General features: G+C 42.5%; 1 protein-coding gene across 2 annotated transcripts; it reads left to right on the top strand.

Annotated features, from left to right (window-relative positions):
• The first annotated feature begins 1,884 nt into the window (after nucleotides 1-1,884).
• arhgdig (Rho GDP dissociation inhibitor (GDI) gamma) lies at nucleotides 1,885-21,914 on the top strand. 2 transcript variants are annotated; one of them, XM_054760459.1, is made up of 6 exons: nucleotides 1,885-1,930; nucleotides 14,172-14,345; nucleotides 14,732-14,815; nucleotides 18,430-18,506; nucleotides 19,585-19,648; nucleotides 20,153-21,914. In XM_054760459.1, the coding sequence occupies exons 2-6, from the start codon at nucleotides 14,177-14,179 to the stop codon at nucleotides 20,350-20,352; spliced, it is 594 nt and encodes a 197-aa protein (XP_054616434.1). In that variant the 5' UTR covers nucleotides 1,885-1,930; nucleotides 14,172-14,176; the 3' UTR covers nucleotides 20,353-21,914. The 2 variants fall into 2 exon arrangements, with proteins under 2 accessions (XP_054616434.1, XP_054616433.1); XM_054760458.1 differs by lacking the exon at nucleotides 1,885-1,930 and adding an exon at nucleotides 4,642-5,011.
• Nucleotides 21,915-23,024: the final 1,110 nt, after the last annotated feature.

The raw sequence follows: 23,024 nt of genomic DNA, 5'->3' as shown, positions 1-23,024 counted from the left end.
GTGAGGAAGTCCACTGAAGACATTCAAAGCCTTGATCATTAATTACCGCTATTATTAAGATTTTAAATAATAAACGACTCCCTTGTAAAACATGCATAGTTCCTAAATTGTAACCAAATGTTATGTCAGTCATGTTGTCCACGTTGCCATTTTTTTGTAGTCGTACTACAAAAATGTTAGCATGTTTTTTGTTGAATGCTGAATTAGTACAGTACTTTATATCTTTTGAGACTCAGCAATACGTTTTTTGTCCTCTTTAAGGGACAAGCCATTCACAGCCGTATTTCAAATGCAAGGCACTGTACAGGAATAAAATATTTTGCTGTTCGGGGACATTCTGGGCTTTCCAGTGATGTGTTGTTTGCTGTGAGTTTGTCGGATGAACGGAAGATCCGTCTTCCTGGAATGGCTGCCATACGAAGCAGCATGTTTTATTGGCACAAGATATGTACATTATTGCATTGATCCAGTCGTTGTGTTCCGTGGCGGGGCCAGACATTTTTCATTAGGGTGGCCAAGGTGAGACCATTACTCACACAGGGGTGGTAATAAGTTGATACCTGAATTGTCTACAACTCTAGATGGCCAGTGGGGTGGCCAAGGCCATCCATTTAATATGATCATTTAATATGTTGTAAATTTACTAGAATAAAGTCGTACATTTATGAGAATAAAGTCGTAAATGTACGAGGAAAAAAAGTTCTAAATTTAGGACTTTATTCTCAAAATCTCAGACTATTTGAATAAATAATACATGTATAATAATTTAATAATAAAAATACATTGATGAGAATAAAGTCATAAATTTAGAATAAATTTACGACTTTAATCTCGAAATCTCAGATTTTTTTTCCAAATAATATCAGATTTTTTGTTCTGAAATAATTTGAGATTTTGAGAATAAAGTCGTAAATTACGTGAAAAAAAGTTGTCATATAACCTTTGCCCAAGCCAAAGGTCACATAAGTCCCCACTTTTCATAGCTGTCTCAGGCAGTGCCCGTTAGGAGTATTCAAATAATCTGACATTTTGAGAATAAAGTCGTAAATTTACGAGAAAAAAAATGTTAAATTTACGAGAATAAAGTCGTAAATTTATGAGAATAAACTAAAACAATGTACGACTTTATTCCTGAAATCTCAGATTATTTTTTTTTTCAATGTGGCCTATTACTCCATCGTATTGTTCACATAAAAAGATGTTGTGTCTTTTTCTTTTTATTCGCCCCCAAAAAACCCTTTTATTTTTCTCCGTCTTGAGAGGTTATGTTCAGTGAACTGTGCTCGGGCTATGTTAGCATGTAATTTTAGCATTTAGCACCTGCGCAGTCTCTCACGTAGGATGAACTCTTTCACTTGGCTATTTCACTTTTATCTCCCAGTTAGGCGCGTAGGCATGTTTGCCCCCGCATTGGTACTTTAACAGGTTTGTCCTGTTTGACGAACAAAATTGTGATAATGCACATCTAAGCCCCCAGGGGGTCTTTTCTTTACTCTGACACACTCTTTATGACACCGTCCAGACTGCTTGGTTCAGCCACACATTTTTATAGATGCCCCCCACTTGGGACCACTGCTGCCTCAGATTTATATTTCCATAAAGCAATAAGGATATCATGGCTTTATGCTCTGCTTGCTTTAAGACAGACAGGAGAGAGACTCGCTGCTGCCACTGACAGGTCAATTGATGGACAGAGGCTGTTTTATCACGTTTACTTTTTTATTGTCGTTAACCATTTTAAGATATTGGCTTAGCACGCGGGTGTCTTCTCTGTGGCCCTGTGCGGCGTTCCAATGAGTACGTTGAGTCGGATCTAGCTTTATGATTGCTCGGACTTCACAATTCTGCTCTGTCATTAAGGAAGTTGTTTTGTTTTTTTTACAGGATGTGCCAGCCTGCCAAAGAGACGGGAGGAGGATGTGATTCCGAGGTATGCGCTCACACATCTTATCAGTTGTTCTGCTTGGAGGAACTAGAAGACTACCACAGTCATCCCTGTTAGATTTTTTTTTTGCGTATAGATTAAGGCCCGAGGCACGTACAGGACACACACAGGGTTGGCACAATCACATTTTAGCGAGGATGAGAGTAGAGGTGAGGATACAAGGATATATTTTCCCTTAGCAGTTACAGTCCACTTGCATTGGGCCAAGTGGTGCAGTGACCAACTAGGCCCAGCAGATGGAGGTGCAACTACGTATTGCTTCATCACCCTTGGTCATGTTCATGATTTATTTTGCATATTGAGTCCTGATTTGTGCAATATTCTTCTAGTTTTGTGCCGCAAACGTCTTCTAGGAATTTGTTTTGGCTTTTTGTCATAATATGAGCCCTTCGGGGTATTAATGTTATAGAGCGTATGCACGAGTTTGGAGACACTGTATCATGTTATTGTATGATAAAGTGTGGCCTAGTGGTTAGCATGTTGGCCACGCAGTCAGGAAGATCTGGGTTCAAATCTGCGTTTGGCATCTCTATGTGGAGTTTGCATGTTCTCCCTGTGTGTGCGTGGGGTTTCTCTGGGTACTCCGGTTTCCTCCCATATGCTAGGCGACTCTCAATTGTCTATAGGTATGAATGTGAGTGTGAATGGACTATATGTGCCCTGCGATTGGCTGGCGACCAGTCCAGGGTGTACCCCGCCTCTCGCCCGTCAGCTGGGATAGGCTTCAGCGTACCCGTGACCCCTAGTGAGGATAAACGGCATAGAAGATGGATGGATGGTTGTAAGAAGAACGCCACCGGCTAGCATATGTCATACCAATAGTGGTTTCAATGTTCGGAGGGTGTGCACACACGCATAACCAGTCTCAGAGAAGCGACCAACAATTAGGAGTCATTGTGTGGCTATTAATGGCTTTACAATCATCCTTTGCCAGTTTGTGCTTCGAATTTTGCGGCTACAGTCGATCACGGTTTTTCAAAAATATATTAATGAATAAATCTTGCTGTTTTGTGGTGAAATACGACCTATTATTAAGCTAATTTGACATATTTTCTTAACGTAAATGACGTAAATGACAAATATAAAGCATTCAAAGATGTTGGGATGATATGTAGTACTCGGCACTGGCCACTAGGTGTCAGTGAGGTTACTGGAATGTTTGGTGAGACACACAAGCACCAGAGTTGATGGCCGAACAAAAGGCTTTTTTTGCAGGTTTGAATCATCTCGCGTCAGGCGCAATAAAGCTAAAACTCAGCACCCCTCGCACCCGAACACATTTACAGCAACACACATGAGCACAAGTCTTATTTATGTCTTAAAGGACTTATTTACTCTTATTATGTCTACTATATAGTGTAACAGGAGTGTAAAGGTGACTATAGGGGTGTTATTTCATGTCTAGAGGGCTCTAATCAAGTTAAGACACGTATTTAGAAGGTTGTAAACAGGTTTTCTATGCTCTAAGTATGAAGCACGGAATCATACGTTGCGGAATTTCACTTCAAAGGATTACTGTACGTTAAATGATAGCCAACGTTAGTGGTAAACTTTGCCAAAATGCTATTATTAGCTGACAACAAACCCAACTGGTCAAGGCGGACAAGCCTTGGCTACATCAGATGTGGTTTTTCCTTGCCTCCGTCGCCTCGGTGTTTGCTGGTGAGTGCGGATGTTTTTCTTGACCTGCTCCTAAAGTGCCTTGAGATAACTTTGTTGTGAATTGGCGCTAGATAAATAAAAAGAACGATTCCGAAAAGTGTTTTCATCTTTCCGCCTGCTCGCACTTCCCTTCTCTGCCTTTTTGTCTTTTTTCTCTCCAACACCAACACAGCCCCCATTCATCACCCTGCAGCCTTTTTTACCAAGAGAAACATGAATGGTGTCTGGGGGCTAGTTCTTGCTTTTAAATGTTGAATGGTGAAAATGTATGAGTTCACACAGCCAATATGCCCAGTTCTTGTCTGTGGGGGGAGGCTGAAGGGACAAAGCAAAGGCAGGCTCCTGTGATGCATGGAAATCTGCTGTCTAACAAGGGAATCCGTGGATGTGTGTGTGAAAGAGAAGATGTCTGATTGTCAAGTGGGAGATGCAACCTCTTTGTTTTCTCCTCTGCCATTTTTGAGAGGGACGAGCAAAGACGTACACGGGGTCCAGAGTTGAGGGTGCACGATGTTGCCAGGGTGTGGTCGGTCACCTCCTTGTGGGAGATGAAGGAGATGTGGCACGGATAGAGACTCTCATGACAGGGTGACGAATGAGTGGACGGAGGGAGAGGACAACTCGTGTGTGTTAAAAATCTGGAGAGGGGAAGTAAAAGAAGGACAGAGTGTGTGAGAGGGAATGAGGTGTGAAGAGGTGAGGGGGAGCGAGAGAAAAGAGGATGAGCTCATTGCAGTCTCTGGGCTCATGACAGAGGCACCATGAAGGATGGGGGTGGGAGACGGGAGTGGGGGGGTGCACAGCTACGAATCGATAGCCAGCGTCTGAGTATCACACACAGACGCGCACGCACACACACACACGCACACGCACACACGCTACAGCAGACAGTCACGCTGCATGCACATAAAAAACACATCTTTTGATTTTGGGTGCAGTTCTTTGGTTTTGTGTGACTGAGCTGCACGCAAGGAAACGAGCAGCGGAAAGCTGCCTCTCTCTCCCCCCCTTCTCTCTCTCCCTCTCTCGCTCGCATCCCCATCACATCCACACCCTAGGATACCCTCCTTGCCTCTCTCTCTCTCTCTCTCTTTCTCTCTTCCATCCTTTTTCCTCACCAGCCCTTCCCCACTACAGTATACCTTTTCTTTTCTTTTACTCTGTGGAGGAAAATGCATGTTTGACCTTGTTCTTTTCCATCCAAGACTTTAGTGGATGCTCTCCTCTTTGCTCGCTACTTTTCCCCCCCCTGGTACCTGTGGAGGTTCCCGGCTTCTCCAGTTTTCCCTAACCCGGTTGTCACGTTGAGCGCAGCCCCGCAGAGAGGCAGCATGCTGGGATTAGACGTGTGTGAGTTTGGGGGTCAGGTGCTGGAGCTGCTGTGGCTAACTATGTGCTACAGAGGTGAGGTGATGGAATTGTGTGTGTTCAGTCTGTTTCATCAGTTGAGTGTAACTTCCAGATGATGCACCACGCATCGAAAGCAACTTTATTGTCATATTTTATCTGAGTTTGAGCATGTGCGTGCACATGTGTGCACAAGGGCGTGTGCATGCTCCGAATGTGTGTGTGGGTGTGTGTGGGGGGGGGGGGTATGTGAGTGTGCACCATATGTCTCAATCGTGCCGGGTGTGGACGTTTTTATGTCCAACATGAAACGCTGCCAACACAAGCCAAAGATAGCGAATCAATAGCTATTGATCACGTGTGTGTGTGCGCGTGTGTGCGCCTGCCAGCATCATTATCGTTTTACTCACACACCCGCGTTCACGTTTCCATCACTTCAGGGAATTGTCTAAAATGTGTAAATACACTGTTTTTCTCCTTAAAAAGGATGTTGCAAAGTAAGTGTGTGTGTGTGTGTGTGTGTGTGTGTGTGTGTGTGTGTGTGTGTGACCGCACAGCGCATCCACTACACAAATGATGTCACCAACTTCCAAAGCCGGTATGAGTGTGAGGGTGTGTGTGTGTGCGCGTGCGTGCGTGCGTCCGTGTGTGTGTGTTTGATGGCTTCTCTGCAGCAGTGCTGAACAGTGACAGATGGCGGAAGGTTCCGGGGTTTCCCCTCACACAGGTGTGTGTGTGTGTGTGTGTGTGTGTAGGTGTGTGTGTGTGTGTGTGTGTGTGTGTGTAGATCAGCAGGACTTTGTTTGATAAAGATAGCAGAAAGTGAATGAAATCATCTGGATATGGAGGACAAAGAAGAAACAATATCCAAAAACGTAATTCTCACAGGCAACCTTTACGTTTTGGCATTTTAAAGAATTGAAAGGTGAAAGAATTTTTGTGTCAAGTTCCGAACCTGACAGGTGATGTTTGTGCTTATGGGTTAGCTGCTGGAGAGGCATGCCTTGGTTTTAGTCACTGATTGGTGCGAACGAGGCGTCTGCAGTTGTCCCTCGCAATGTCGCGTTTTTTTTCAGAAATGAATCAATTGATAAATGATGGCTGTTTTGTGGTAGACTATGGTTTATTATTCATCCAAACATATTGAAATACAAGTGATATACAGTATTCTGGTCACTAGGTGGCAGTAATGACACAAAACATTGATGAGACATTACCTTACATTACATTACCTTAACACTGCATGAACTCAGCCATGGCATGTCCCACATGATAGAGCGGAAAAAAGTTCTCCTGCCATCCAGTGTGGAAGTGGTACGTTTTTGGCTTCTTAAGTTGAGAAGAGGTAAATTCAAGGCTATCTGGTTAGCTCGCTAGCTGTCCTGAGTCCCTGCAGCAAAAGAGTTACGCAATGTGATGTAACCAATGAATAATAGGAGTGTAAAGGTGATGTCTACAGGGCTCTAATGATGCTAAAAATCTTATTTAGAAAGTCATAAACAGGTTTTCTATGCCCCTACTCCAAAAATATTCCATTTATTAACGTTGAATCCTATATTGTGGAAATTCATTTATCACGGTCGGCTGTGGAACCAGTTAACCGCTATAAACGAGGGACGACAGTATTTCAATTATTGTGGTCATTTTCTGGGGGTAGTAAATCTAAACTGATATGTACAAGTACAAGCTGTACACTGACTACTACAAAGTACATCCAGGTTTCATGGCTGTAGTATGTGGTGTCCCTTGAGAAGATAGACTGTAATAAAAATGGCTGCTGAAATGCCTTTTGTGAGATATGGTAATACAAGTATTATACCATCATGCCAGAGCATCTTTGCATGCTGATGTTGGCATTGAAAGCCGTGTAGCCACAAAGCTCCACCAGAGCCATTAGCTCGCAGTAAAAACCACATGAATGTTTTTAAGAAGAGAAAAGCTCAGATCGTTTCATTAGCTGCTCGTAACTAACATGACACAGCAAGAAAAAAAAAGAACAGCGGCACATTTTCAGTTGTGTTGCAGTTTATCCAACTTTTGCTAAGATGACATAAAAAAGGACAACGGTGAGGAGACTGGGGCAGTGTTTGCACCGTACTGGTGGGTGTAGGAAGGAGCGATGAGGAGATGCGAGACACTCAATCGTGTTGAGCCCATGAGCTGAAGCTACTTGATTAAAATCCATCTGTGCTTCCTCACGCGGAGCCCCGCCCTTCTTTCCCTCCCTACTGCCTCCCTCAATATTTGTACCCCATAATAATAATAATTTCTTTCTCGTCCTCCATCACTTTTTTTTAAACCTCCCTTTCCTCTCCTTTTAGACCCTCTTATCTTTGCCTACTGCTGGATTAGAGGGCATAACCTCCATACTTTTCTCATTAATCCTTCTCTCACACTGTACCTCCGTCCTCGCCTCCCTCGCTTAATGCAATGCAATTCACGCACAGAAAATTCTACAGCATGTTTTATCCACTTCTAATTCTGCCTCATTTTTTTATCCGCTAACTAACCAATCTAACCAATCCAACACCATACACCTTGGCTATCGATCAGAAGCTTTTTTTTTTTTTTCAAATCCCCACATTTACTGTAATTTCATATTTTCTGTGACCGTTTTCCCATTGAAAATGAATGGGCAATTTATTTGGCGCCCCCTACTGGCGGAAAACCTTTTTCCATTTTCCGTTACTGTAACATTCTGCTCATTCTACAAGGTGGGCGGTTGTTTCCCAACCCGATGGTTGCTGGTTTGATCCTAGAGCCTGCTGTAATCATTCAACTTGTTTATACATTTCCACCTTCAATCTACATTTTTACTTTCCAACATTTCAAATTCTGCCGTTTTTAATCCCCAAAAAACAAATAGACAAATTAAATGGTGCCCCCTACTGGTGGAAAATAATTTTACATTTGCCGCTACCGTGACATTCCACTTACGACATGGTTCAGGTGGTAGATCGGTCGTCTCCCAATCCGATGGTTGCTGGTTCGATCCTAAAGCCCTTGTGTCATCGTTCAACATTTCAAATGCCGCCGTTTTTTGTCTGCTAACTACTCCCACAGTTCTCAACCGCTTCGAACTATTCCAACATCAAAATGTTCATCTCATTCAGGACATGTAGGCTATCTATTGGGAATTAAAAAATAAATAATCGCACGTGTTCCATAATTATTTTTTTTCTGTGACATTTTTCCCAGTGAAGATGAATGGACAATTTCAGTGTGGTGGAAATTCATTGTACATTTTTACACGTAAAATTCAGGTCATTGTGTGCGCTCAGGTCGTAGAATGGTCATCTTGCGACCTGATGGTTGCTGGTTCCATTCTCAGTCGCTGAATTACAAGAGGAATTTAAATACCAAGTGACACTTAGCTGTATTTCCTGCTTGCTCATAAACATTATCGACAAGTGCGCCGTAATGATAAAAGCCTATTGAACTGTGTGTGTGTGTGTGTGTGTGTGTGTGTGTGTTTGTGAGGTTTGTGTAATAAAGAGAGGCTGCAGTATGTCAGTCATGACGTGTGTGTGTGTGTTGGTTGTGTGTCACTCAGCTCAGTAGCACAGAGATGTGCTGCGTGCTGGTTAGCGTGCTGACGGGGCGTCTTCAAGCAGGCAGGCAGCAGCCGATCGATAGCGGTCGTGTGGTCAGTGTTGTTGTCAGCGAAGGCCACACGAGCGCATGAATGCAATCTCCTCCTTGATGGCGAAAGCTGTAACTGTTTGCTTTACAACACAAGAGGAGAGATCCTTTTTACTTCTTGTTGTGTGAGGGTGTTTTTGTGGCTGTGTACCTGTGCACTACATCGTCCCGCAGGTCTCGTTATGGTTTTAGAACACAGCAGTAACGCCGGGCCTCAAAGTACTAAAAAAATAGAGACGATAACTCGCGCAGGAATTGGGGAATAAATGAGAAAATGTGCAGGTATTTCTGTTGCGGTGTAGACGACATAAAGAGGGGTTTGTAATATTTAGCCTCCCGTCTTCACCACTGCAAACAACAACCATACTAAATAACCCCATTGTTCATTAGGTTTGGCACATATGTGTCAGCGATACCAGCAGTGATACTTTGAATGTGTATCAGTCCAACTGATACTTCTGCTGTGTGATTTTGCTTTTTCCTGCAAGCATCGCCTGTCCGTCCCTCCCCCCCCGGAGCCGCCTGTTGCCTGCCAACCTGTCGTGTGTTGACTTAACGTGTTGATTTAACTAGAAATGCCGCCAGCAGCACTCATTCTGTCTCCTAATTTGTCAGGCAACCAAGCAGGCCTCGTTTTTGGCTTAACATGACTTGATTTGGCAACGAGTACTTCACAGTGTTGATGCAGTAACGCCTTGCACACTATATTCTGCTTCATGACAACCTTCTTCTGCACCCATTCAATTGGCGATGATGGATATGAATACATTCCTTGACTGTAACTATTTGTTTTCTGCACTTAGAAAACACCCAGAGGAGCCAACATCGCCACATAAATAATTCATAAAACTTGTTTTGTCTGTGCATTTCAAAGCACGTTTTTTTTCGGTCTGTGTAAAAATGAATAAAATCCAACACAAAATCCAATTTCTGCACTTTGCAGTAGATTATTTGACATGTGACACTCATGCACACACATCTGCTACAAATAGTGCTGGGGTTGTATCATAACATCTGTCTTTACAGACAAAGCAATGCAAATTTTTGATTGACGCCGTCAGTGAGGTATACATTCAATCTCTTTATTATTATGATTGTAGTATATTCTGGTGTAGAGCTGCACTGCACGGCTGTGAGACGTGAACCGAGCTACACTGGAACCTTGGTTAGCGTCATTAATCCGTTGCGGAAAGTCAGACTCTAACCGAAACGTACGCTATTTAATCCGTTCCAGAAAACCTTCGTGTTTTGTCATAAGTTATTTGAATTCAGTAGCGTTTCTCACCTCAATTCTCTGCTTTTCTTTTGATGACGGCTGCAAAATGACCCAAAACGGAGCCAAGGAAAGTTGCAAGTGCCAACGTTTTGACAAAGAAGGTGGGAAACATTACTGAATTCAAGAAATAAATGATGACAAAACACAAAGGTGGTGCCCGTGTTGATCTCACTGCCACATTGTGGCTTTGGCAACAATCACTTCTTCAGTGAAGATAAATGTACCTTAAATGTCCATTTACCTTTTTCATTCATCATTTATATGCGTTTCAAAGTATAACTGTAAAGCTATAAAAACGTGTTTTGTGTTTTTGGGACTGTGTTAGCAAAGTGCTACAGTGAACTGCCGATGACATCACAGACGGGCCACAGAGCTGACTTCTGGTTCCCGTTTCCATGTATTAGCAAGCTAATAGGCTGCTAACGAGGACGGTTTGCGCTAAAAATACGTTAAGAACACATCTGGACTCATGCAGTGTATTAAAAACATGACAAGACGCGCACCATATTGTATGCTAACTGGAAAATGTACGCAAATCGAGGCACATTTTTGTAAATTTTCAGCGTTTACGGAAAAACGTGCTAACCGAGGCGTACGCTAACCCTGGACGTACACTAACCGATGTGCTGCTGTACAATAATAGTAACATATTTGTACATTTTTTAAATCTAATAATCTATTCATTTTTTTCTTAAAACATGCCTTTATAGGCATGACAATAATGAATAAAAATCCATGTTAAAAAACAAAAGACAGGATTTCTGTCACAGGCTGCTTTTGAAAAATAAATGAGTGGTAGGGGTTCAGTGTGCCAGGTCAGCAGCCTGGAGACCAAAGAGGAAACACACTCACTCTGCAGAGGGTGTGGGGGTGCACGTGCGCTATCAGGTGGGGGTTGAACGGCATAGTTTGATATGTAAATGAGGATGGCCGAATCATTTATGAGGTCGTGTCATCACTCATATCTGATAGCGTATTGAATATTTATAATATTTAATAGTATAATGAATGCACTTGCAATATTCCCAATGTGTTATTTAAGGCTTTCTTCACAAGTTACCCAACCCTAGATAGAAATGAAACACACTGTTATTTAACTTAGCCAACCCATTAAAGCCATTTTCCTTTAAGGTGTGGTCTCCGGTGTGGTTTTCCTGAGCTAATATACCCAAAATAAATCATGAGTTGTCTACTTACTAATCAGTTGAACAGTAATCTGAATAATCCTTTTGTTTCTGTCCACTTTAAATAAAGCTGAGAACCTCAAAGAAACATGTGCCGCCTTTGATAGATGTCATAAATTCACTGTGACCAAGAAACGTCAATCTTCTTGGGTCTGTGTCTGTCAGCCATGTGATTGACAGGTGATCTGCCCAGCCCCGCCTCCACGACCCTGCATATGACACCGGGCATACATGATGAACGCGTGGCTATCTTATTGCTGCATGTAATAATAAATGTCACCGTGGACGTTGAGTCAGATTAAAAGAGAAGCGCGGCGAATGCGATGATGTCACCCTGAAGGGAGTTGAAAGGGTTGCCATGGTGACGGACAAAGGCAAGCGTGTTTGGCCCTGACTGGGTGTGGCGCTGCTGTAAGGAAGCGGTGCAGGGATGCACGTGTCTACCTGTGCATGTGTGTGGTATCATGGCAGTTTAATATATTTACTCAATCCATAGCATTTTAATGATTAAGTACATTTCTTCACACCTTAGATACTGTATGTGTGTGTGTGTGTGTGTGTGTGTGTGTGTGTGTGTGTACTTCCTGTCATCCAATTACGCTGAGCTGATGTGCGATGACTGTCTCATTACAACTGTGATACCAGAGTAAACAGCGAATTGTCTCAGTCGCCAGCACATGTTTGTGGGAATCATGACATGCTTTATTGCCTCAAATGATCTTCTTGTGTGTGTGTGTGGGTGTGTGTGTGTATGTGTGTGGGACATAATGGGGCTGTGTGGTGTTCCCTACAATATAAAGAGACAAAAACCGGTTCAATGTGTGCAAAAGGGCTGCTGTCTTATGTCCATTCTTTATCTCATTTGTTCCACTTCTTGTAGCCGTATTAAACTGGGCTAGAGAACACACACTAAAATATTATTGTGATATTTCGTCCAACACTAGTGATGGTATCATGATATCGTACAGGCAGTGTGCTGAAATGCCGTATTGGCCTGTCCGTAAGACGTCTACGATGGAGTATTAGGGCCACATGGGAAAGAAATATAAAATCTGAGATTTCGAGAATAAAGTTGCACATTTACGAGAATAAAGTCGTAAATTAACGAGAAAAAAATAGTAACTTTATGTTACAGGCATTGCCAGAGACAGCTATGAAAAGGGGGGACTTATGTGACCTTGGGCCTTTTGTCTCATGAATTTACGACTTTTTTCTTGTAAATTTATGACTTTTTTCTTGTAAATGTACAACTTTTTTCAGGTATATTTAGGACTTTTTTCTTGTAAATTTACGACATTCTCGAAATGATTATTATTTTTTTAAATGTGGCCCTAATGTGGTTGTAGACAACACCTCCTGTTTTGAAAAAATATTTTTTAGTCAACATCAAAGGCAAAAAGCAAAATGCTTTCATTATCAGTGAAATAACTTGTAGATTTTCTGTGTACAGGATGTCCACGGGGTCGAACAAACTCTAACATCCAATCATTTGAATTTAAGGCTTTAAAATCTCATAAAATGTTTTAAATATACTTTTTACAGCCCTTAAAAATGTATCAACTGGAGCTGTCAAATGATTAAAAATGTTAATCGAATGAATCACAGTTTTCAAATTAATTAATCATGATTAATCACCATTTGTGACTACGCGTGAAATATGCCCATTTTGCTGTGTTTTCTTAAGAGAAAGGTAAATGACGGGACACAATAATTGTACATATTAACTGCTCCAAATGAAATGAAAATTGAAATCAAGCTAAAAGACGGCACACATGCCTGACAATGTGTAGGCTAGTATGCGCTTTAATCGTAGCAGAACAACCGTGTTATTATGAGCCGTGAAAGGCTGCATTTTTGGGGATTTGCGAGCATTCTTAAACGCAGAAAAATGTACTTCCACAAGAAGAGTTACGTTAGTGAGCAGTAAGAATATCCACTTACGGTTTTTCTTTGTCTTTATGGTTATTTAGACCACACACACATGCATAATAAAGACCTCAATTTCGGAGTCTCATTGAATGCACCTCACTGTCATCTAGCGACAACGAGGAAGGCTCCAATTTGTCGAGCTCAACCACCCAGTGTCCTGTCCTTGTCTTTTGTACCTTTTTGCCAGTATGAATGTGAAACGGGTCTTAAATTGTATTTATTATGGTTTTAAATGGGACTCATTGAAACCTGCAGAGACCCTGGTGCAGATTCCAGGTTATCCAGGTCGTGGTGATACGCAAGCTTGAATCAGCGACTGGACTCTTCTTGTTGATAAAGACGTTTCATCTTCAGTCCCAAACTCTTCTTCAGTTCTACATTTTTAAGGGTGGAGTTTCGTTATTTCTCTGGTGGTGGGTGTGTCCCCTGGAGGTGGGCACAATCGGATTGTTGTTGTAGTTTGCCAGGTTTGGCTGGTGAACGACTGTCCTGTCTGGCAATAGGTTGTTTGCCTGCCTGCCTGTGGAATGAGGCAATCTTTGGGGCAGGGATGTTAGGATGTAGATGATGGCGCAAACCTCCTCTGTGTAGAAAGGGCCTTTAAAGTTTGACATAAATGGCTTCTTTCACAGCTCTTTCAAACCAGCGGTCCTCCCTATTCAGAATTCGGACATTGTTGTCCTCAAAGGAATGTCCCTTCTTTTTGAGATGCATATGACTGGGTGCGGACTCTGCTGGGTGGTTCTGACTCTTCTGACTCTGGACCTGAACAAACTCCTCTTCTGTGTTATGCGCATAGGGGTTGCTTGGTCTCTCCAAGGTAGGGGTCTTTGCACTCCTCAACAACATTGCTGAGTTAGCGTCTTGGGATTTTGTCTTTGGTGTGAACCAGCTTTTGTCTAAGGGAGTTAGTGGGCTTGAAGTACATCAATCAGTGTGTTATGTTTGGATGAAATCGTTCTTCGTGTCTGTGAGAAACCAGCCACGTAATGGACCACCACGTTCCGCTTCCTGTTTCTGTACTCAGGCTCGGGTGTAGAGGCCTTTCCCTTTTTGTCCCACCCCTAATATTACGCATGTTTGACATTCCAAAACAACAAAGAACACGCTAACAAACCTACAGTCCATTCTAAAACCATTTGTCTAAGCTCTGCCATCATATTGTCCTTCTTGGTCTTTGTTACAGGTTTCATGCTGGACAAGAAGGATTTGGCTTTGGAGGAGGAAGAGGACGAGAGAAACCTCAACTACAATCCTCCAGCCCAGAAGTCTTTGCAGGAGATTCAGGACCTAGACAAAGATGACGACAGTCTGGTGAAATATAAGCAGACGCTGCTGGGGACGAAGCCAATGGTGGCAGGTGTGTGTGTGTGTTTGTGTGTGTGTTTGTGTGTGTGTGTTTACATGAGAAAATCTGGCTATTCATTCCAGTGGCTATGTTACTGCAGCTCTAATTCACTCAATATTACAACTTCCATGCATAGATGCAGTGGCAGTCAAGTTCTGATTACACACACACAGAGACACACAGACACACACACATAGACCTAGACCTGCTTGCCTCAGCGGGATCTCATATGACACAGTCAGGCAGACAACTGATATCGGAAGAAAAGCAGACGGCAACACAACCCAACACAATGAATGCAGTCGAATGTTCAACTGATTGAATCTTTTTTTGTTCGTTATGATCGCAAATGATGAGGATACAAGTGAGTTAACGAATGTGACACGGTGCATCCGCAGGTGTCTCTGGTCCAAATGTCCAGGTGACCAAGCTGACCCTGTTGTGTAATGAGGCCCCGGGACCGATTGCCATCGACCTAACAGGTACTTTCTCCCCTTATTCTGATCCTTACTGCTGCTGCACTTTGCTGGACAAATCGCTGAGATGCCCTGGAGCAAGGCATCTCAGCCCTTGTGCTGCATTCATGTGCAGAATGTCTGCATTGGGTGTGTCCACAAAGAGAGCGAGAGAGAGAGTTAAATGTTTGCTTAGTGGGCATTATTGACGTTTTCCCCAGAGCACGAGCGGAGGCAGCAGCCAGGGAGGTTTTGGCCTCCCTTCATGCATGTATTCATGTACAAGTATATGGATTACAAAGGATTTTTGCCCGCCATAGGGGCTTCACATTCACACACTGTATACTAGGTTATGTTACATTTGCAAAGGACTAATGGCTTTGCATGACACTATTTTCTGTCATGCAAATGGACAATCTGAAAGTGCATCTTTCATGGCTAATGGTATGGCATGGTTTGCTGAATTGCAAAGTGGAAACGAGAGCTCTAAATTATACAGCACGGCATACAAAACAGTAATTGGTCACAAGATACATTCTTAAGATAATGTTCAAGAGCGTACATTTTATAAGAGTAAGATGCTGAATATCATTTCTGTTTGGTTCAGATTTCCCATCGGAAAAATTAGAAATACAGTCTTCCCTCTCTGCATCGCGGTTCGAATATCGCTCTAAAAAAATAAATAAATAAACGATTGCTGTTTCGTGGTTGACTATGGCCTATTATTAGTCCAAAAATTGAGTGATATGTCGTATTGTGGTTTACATGACCATTTCACACTGTACTGTATGGTGACTGGCTGCTGAGCCGACATGCCATGGCTGAGATCAAATGGAAAATATTTTCTCCTCATTCTGTGTGGAAGTGGTAAGTTTTTGGCTTCTCTGTCCTTCCCCACGCCATTTGAAACACTTTCTTAAGTTTAGAATAAGTAAATTAGAGAGGCCAAGTAGTTAGCTCGCTAGCTTGCTATGTTAGCAGTGACCAACTGTTATGGCCCTACAATGATCCCGTTGCCTGCGCAAAAAATAACAGGATTGTTAAAGTGACTATTGGGGTGTTATTTCTTATCTACAGGGTTCTAATAATGTTAAAACCCATATTTAAAAAGTCATAAACAGGTTTTCTATGCTCTAATTATGAAAATATTCACTTTATTAATATTGAATCCTACTTCCCGGAAATTCACTTATCGCAGTCGGCCCTGGAACCAATTCACCGTGACTGTGACCTGGTCCATAGTCAAAATGTCACCATCATAAAACCTTCATCAACCGTATGCAGACAATGTTTGAATTCACATTTTAACATATGATATAAATTCACCGTTCTTCATAGTAATACATAAAAACAATGAACAACTCGGGCTTTAAGAACAAAGGAAAAGGCATAATGTGATTTTTGATCGCACATGTGACTCATCCACGCTTGTCACACAAGTGTAAAAAGAAGTTTATACCTTTTTAGCTGTTTTAAATGCCAAAGACAAAGCCAAACACACACACGGAATTACAGAAAAACTGAGATCTGTTGAGGTACGCTGACGTCATGCTTGTCGTCCATGCCCGCGGCCCCCATCTTTTGCAATAGGTTTAGCAGAAAACGCCACAAAAGTCCTAAAGCGCATACACAGAATTAAGCTTTTGATGTTAATGTCTCATTCTGTGCGCGATGACGGTTCAACCGCCGTCTGGGACAAACCTAGACGTCCATGAAAATATGTGCATCACGATGCACGCTTACCGTACTGTCTCCTTTCTTCTGCACCGTACTCACTGCGCTGTTAACACGATGAAGCCTTCAAGCGCACTGCGTAAGTCTTGAGTGTTCGTCTTTCAGACCCCAGCGTAGTCGCGCTGTTTGCGCAGCCTCGGTTTGAGATCATTCACCAATGCGTGGGGATCGTCGTGTATAAACGCAGATATGCAGGTGGAAGCTTGAGCAGAAACAAACCGCGTTTCACCTGTGTGGTGTATCTCCGAGGAGATCAGGTAGACAGCGTGACCTATTTTCTCTCGGTGAGATGCTCCGGGGGGGCAGCAGCTTTTCTCTCCTCCGCACCTCCCGAGAGAAGAAAAAAGGTATTGAGGAGATGGGAAGTGGGGTGGGGGAGAGAAAGTAAAACCTTTTTTCAGAGGAAGAATAAAAGAGTTTGGAATCGGAATAAGACAAAATGGAGCTGTGATTGAGTAGCTTTCATAAAATAGCAGGGTGATGTATGCTTTTACTTAACTACCTGACCTGAATGTGCTACAAGGACATCTATTTTTAATATGGACCTCTAACCCGCCTTGCCCCTGTGCAATGCCCTCATACAGTACATGCATGTGTGTGTGTGTGTGTGTGTGTGTGTGTGTGTGTGTTATCAACACATCCCTGCTGTTTTTTATTAGCCTCACTCTGCTATTGGACTTCCTGTTTTCACTGTCCATTAGGAAGCACTCAGGACTGATGCTGGGATTTAAATCGAGATATAAAAGGATTAAGCAGTGAATCCTCTTCTGATTGCTTTTAAAACTTCCCCTCCTCTTCACCATCAACCCGTTCATGCCCGAAACGAAACCAAGTTAACACACCCGGAAGAAAAGAGGGCAAATACGAAATACACTGCTTATACTGTATGTCACATTTTTAATTTTGGGATTTTTTTGGACGGTTTGCTCACCCTCGTTCTTCGAGAACCTACTTTTCAAGGAGAAAAAAAATAAAAAGATGTCATTTGTGTGCATTTTGTTAAAGTACCTGCAAAATGTCTTTTGATGAGAACATTGTGCCACACCTTTTAATAAGCAGGGTTGGGAGATACGGCAAATGTTGGTATCGATTCAGTACCAAGTAAAGACAGTACTGTATTGCCGATACTGCCACTGATACTTTTTACCTGAAATTTTCAGTCATTCAAGACCACTGAATGATTTTGTGATTTTGCCTTTAATTTGTTGATCATGATTAAAATAACAATAAAAGCCAGGACAAATCATTTAGGCCGAAAAAATGCTATTTTGGAATACGCCAGAAGTATGAGCCGCACATTTATTTTAGCTGCATATTTCGATTCCTTAACCAATAAAAACATACCATTAGCAATGGGATTCATAGTGATATCAATATTAGTTCGGTAGTTACTCACAAAAATTGCACTTTCCGTAATGGTGGTTTTCTTCTGGATCTTTCTTCTGGAGCTCCACAGCTTTTGAAGCTTCAACAAGTCCGTTGGCACACTGCAGATTCCAGTGTCTTGGCTGTATGTAATGGCGTTTGGTGCATGTTTATTGCTTCATTTGTTGTCTTCCTGTGATGAAAATTCCAAAGGTCCCCTGTTTGTTCATATTCTGGATCATAGTATCCAGAATTATTCCAATATATGGATCAGTCTTTGATATTTTGTAGAACCTGTTGGAAAGTTGTTGTGGATTTTTATTTTTTTTTCCAAATGCTCTGACCATTTTTTGTGGATTTATGTGCATAAATGGCGAAATGAACATAAGACAACATAAACCCTGCATTGAGACGATTGTAGCCTGTGTGAAATGATTGATAAGGCCATCACTCAGCAGCCGTGTGATCACACAATGACTCACCAGCATGCTGTCACCACACTGCAGTCACACTTTTACAGCTGAGGTCATCTGTTTGTCCAGGAGACCTGAACAGCCTGAAGGAGAAGACATTCGCCCTGAAAGAAGGCGTCAAATACAGGCTAAAAATTCACTTTAAGGTAAGACTAAAAGTATATTTGGCTGAATTTTGATATACCCGTGGCTCGTGTATCTCACGTTGTGGCCTTTAAGATCAGTGCGACTGGGACGACACCTGCTGGACTTGGACCATGCAGGGGTTTGCTCTTGTCTGATTAACGGGGTTTCTCAGAAACATATTTCACCCGTAAAAACATCATTTTTCTTGAGATCATTGCCTCTAATATCAGTATTAAAGGGATAGTTCACCAGTGTAGTACAGCAACAGTGACTTATCCCCCCAAATGGTCCCGTGAGTCCAGTTCTGGTCAGAGATCCGTGACGAGGAACGTAGTTCCGCTTAGTTGCCGGGGACATTTAAGTAAAGAATTTGGCTTTTCAAAACGTTAAATTTGTCTCCCGCCGTATCCCCGCTCACTGGCGCCTGTGTGTTCATGCGTCTGTGATGAAGACACTCGGACACACGGTACTGCCACTCGTCTTTCTTGTTTACGTGTGTGTTCCACAACGGAGGAAAATGCGAGCGTCTTCATTACATACGCATAAATGCACAGGCGACAGTGCGCAGGGATACGGCGGCAGAAAAATATAACATCGAGCGTTTTGTGAGGTCAAATTTTTTTGAGGATGCATTTTAGTGACACAAATGTTTACTCCTTTGAACGCATATTGTTTTGAGAAGCCAAACTTTTTACGGAACTACGCGGAACTACGGTCCTCGTCGCGGATCTCCGACCAGAACTGGACCAATTGGGGGGGGGGTCACTGTTGGTGTACAGTAGTACACGGCTGATGGGGATGTCATACAACTTCATGTCAATAAATCCAAACTATCCCTTTAAATGGTAAACTTTGTTTGAAATGGATGCCACAGGACGTGATGAGGCCGTTCTAGCAGGAAAACCCCAGTAAATTAAAAAAACATGGAAACATAATACAGATTGTGATCAAGCGAGCAAACTAATGAACTAAATGGGTGGTACGGTATATTCTCAGCATAAATACAATTATCTGTTGCAATCTCTTAAGTCTTGCAATGGACTACTGGTCCCAAGCGTGCCAGACCAGTAAGAAGTATGAAACTGTGTGTTTTTGCAGGTGAACAGAGAAATTGTCGCAGGCTTGAAGTACCATCATGTGAGCTACAGAAAAGGAATAAAAGGTAAAGTCATTTTACTGCAAAGTTTCGCAAATATTTAAGCAAATGTTATGTTTTCTGGGCCTAAGTTAAGCATTTTCAAGCATAAAAATGAAGGTAACGCTACATACGTTTCCATAATCATATCGTCACGTTCCTTTTCTGTCTTCCTGTGGAAGTGGAGTGGCGAGCCGTACCTGCTGCCACCTGGCAGTTAGGCACGTTTCTTAAGCCTTTTCTTATTTCTGATCAACATTCGCAGTAAAAGTGTTAGCTCCCGTATCAGTACCACTCTCTGTATCGCTTGACATGGCTCATTTGTTCATTAGCGACAAAGGATGCTAACGGGCTAAATGACTAACCAGAAAACACTTAACTCATAAATCAGCTGGAGCTACAGCAGATCGGGTTCCTGATCTAGGGCCTAACCGATTAATCGAAACAACAAGCTTCAGATTAATCGAAGAAAATAATCTTTGCTGTAGTTGCAGCCCTGTTTCACATGATCCACTTCCGGTCATCTTGCAGTGGACAGGGTGTCCTACATGGTGGGGAGCTACTGTCCCCGTGAGGAGGAGCATGAGTTTGTGTGCCCCGCTGATGAGACACCTCAAGGCTTGGTGTCACGCGGCCTCTATCAGATCAAGTCCTGCTTCACCGACGACGACAAGAACGTCTATTCGGCCTGGGACTGGAACCTGGAGCTGAAGAAGGACTGGGACGAGTAGAGGTGCCCTCTTTCTTCTTCATACTCGCCTCCCTCTCTGCGGCTTTGGAAAGACATCATGTTCGATTTGTTGTCGATCTAAAGCGTCTTTTTCTCTTTGCATTAAATCCACGTCCGCATCTCATACACTGTGAAATAGCCGTAGGATAAGGCTTTTCTGAGATTCCTCATTCATCTCGTCATCATATAATGTCACGTAGCAGTGGATGTCATGCAGCTGCAGGCAAAAACAGAAATTAAATGTGAAAAATAAGACAAAAGATGCTATTGTTGCGTTTGTTTACAGCGGCCTGTACAGCAGCGTTTCCCAACCTTTATTGAGCCGAGGCACATATGTCACATGAGAAAAATCTCACGGTGGATACACAAGTTAGTACATCAATCATTTTTTGGACCAATTAAATGAAATTGCATGGTGCCGTGGCACACTGGTTGGGAATCACTTTATTATACCGCTCATAAATCACGATGTCCATGTTTACAAAAGCGTATGTACACAGGATAGAGCAGCACAAAGTTCAACACAAACGTTGGATACCTTCCTAAAGAGAAGTAGGGACATGCACAATAACTCTGTCTCAACATTGTGCTGAAATATTAGGCAGTTTCATAACTTAACCGTAGACATTAGAGGTAATTATTCTTAGTAAACATGTTTAGTGTAGAACAGTACCTACTTGTGCTACCATTTCAACTAGAATGTTATGGGAACATCTCTACAAAAGATGATCTGATCTGATCTGACAACGTGCACTATTTTTCTTCCGCGTTTCCTTTGAAAGCGAGAGTTCTTTCAGGTCTTTGTGAAGCTTTTTCTCGACCGACGGAAGACGCAAAGACAGTGAGTGGGACTGTGTATAATATTGTAGAAAGTAATGCATGTTCGTCCTTTAGGGTTTGATACTAGTCACACATTGACGATCAAAAGGAGCCAATGTATAACGCGGACGCTAAACGGCAATACCGGCCACAACATTAGGTACACGCAGACACTCGAATGGCATCCAACACAGGGGGAGTATCAACGTACAAACATGACACATGAGAGGCATTCATTCAACGACATGGTTAGTGCTGTGGTTGTACAATTGTACAGTAAGATTGTGTACCTAATGTTGCTGTGTACATGAACAATTTTCAGATACAGAGCTGATTTGACTCAAACGGAATATTCATCGATGTATTAGACAGCATAATGTCATTCTCGCTGAACATAAAGAACACTGGCTAATTCCAAACCGTTGTAATCTACGCATAACTGTAAACGTTGGCTTGTTGGGTGTTGCATGGTTTAGCAGGAGTATCTCTAGCATAGTTTTTTTTACGACTTCCTTGTAAAAACGTGGTTGGGGAAAAAAAACAAAAAAACACAGTGGCATATCTAGATGTGGAAGGTTGAGTACAGATACGGATTTCAATTGACCTTAAAAGCAGGGGTGGCTGTAACGACAGCCGTCGTCTGTGTTGTGTATCAATCAAACACTGTAATGTTCAATATTGGTGTCACATCTCCTCGTGTTCTGTATCTTTTAATAAAGGAAATTGAAAGAACCAACAGGGGCCACATATTTTTGTGCAATCCATTTGAATAATACATAGTTTTGCAATGTTTTGGTCACGTTCACATTCACACACAAATAGGTTGACAAAGTTAGCAGAGCAAAACAAGAGCGGTATCATCTGCCTCTCAGATCAACGCTGATATGAAGTGTTTGAAAGTGGAAAGGGGAGCGATCCTCTTCATAAAGGGACAACCAGGAATCTACGAATCAGGACAGGATGCATTGCCAAGGGAACCCAAGCCAAATGGGGAGATCAAAGTAGACCTCCTCCATTTTCTTGATCTGAGTGGAACAAGGACGGTATCTGTCGGTGGAAGCAAGAGGGGGGAGGACATTTTTTGAGCTCAACCATGAAGCGCCAAGATGTTCTCCCTTCTCGAGAATGTGCTTCTATTGCTTCAATCAATCACACTGCTAAAATTCTAAGACAGTAAATCTGAAATTGAAAAAAGTCCTGCTTGGAAGCGAGTTTAAGTACTTTTAGAATGCTATTTTAAAAATGGAGAGGACCCTTGGTTTACATTTTAAAATATCAATCCATGTAGATGACCACAGAATTATTACACCACGTGAACTGCCTCAGTTATCCACACAGTAGTAATGGTGCAACCTACCGTACAGTACTGACGTAAATGCAATACAGCAGCTATTCTTCTGTGGACCAGTCCTCCTTGCTGTGTGCCGTCAGTGCAGTGGTGTTGTTGCTGCGGACGGCCTCCTCCAGCAGGGCCCGCTGGGCTGTGGCGGGCAGATAGAGGAAGGCATAAAGCAAGGCCAGCACCAGCAGAGCCAGCAGCAGAGGCAGGCCCCAGTCTGAAGTCATTATAGGCTCCTCGCAGCGCGCCTGCAGGAAGGACTTGTTTTGCATGCTATAAATCAAAGATGGCAATTAAATGCATGAAAAACTTGTCATCGACCAGGTAGTATCGGAGCACAGAAAATATGGAAAAGCTCTTCCTGTGGTCTCTCCCCAAGTAGGAAACCGTACTATCGTCAGGTAAAAAGGATCACCAAACATAAACGCCTGTCAGCAGTGCTTCTGACTGAAATGTTACCTTAAATATCACGTGTACCTTTGTGTGTGTGTGTGTGTGTGTGTGTGTGTGTGTGT

The sequence above is a fragment of the Dunckerocampus dactyliophorus genome, chromosome 18 (assembly GCF_027744805.1).
Source record: "Dunckerocampus dactyliophorus isolate RoL2022-P2 chromosome 18, RoL_Ddac_1.1, whole genome shotgun sequence".
NCBI classification, from domain to species: Eukaryota; Metazoa; Chordata; class Actinopteri; order Syngnathiformes; family Syngnathidae; genus Dunckerocampus; species Dunckerocampus dactyliophorus.
Note: the sequence above shows the minus strand (reverse complement) of the source record. Positions and strands in the feature narration are given on the sequence as shown.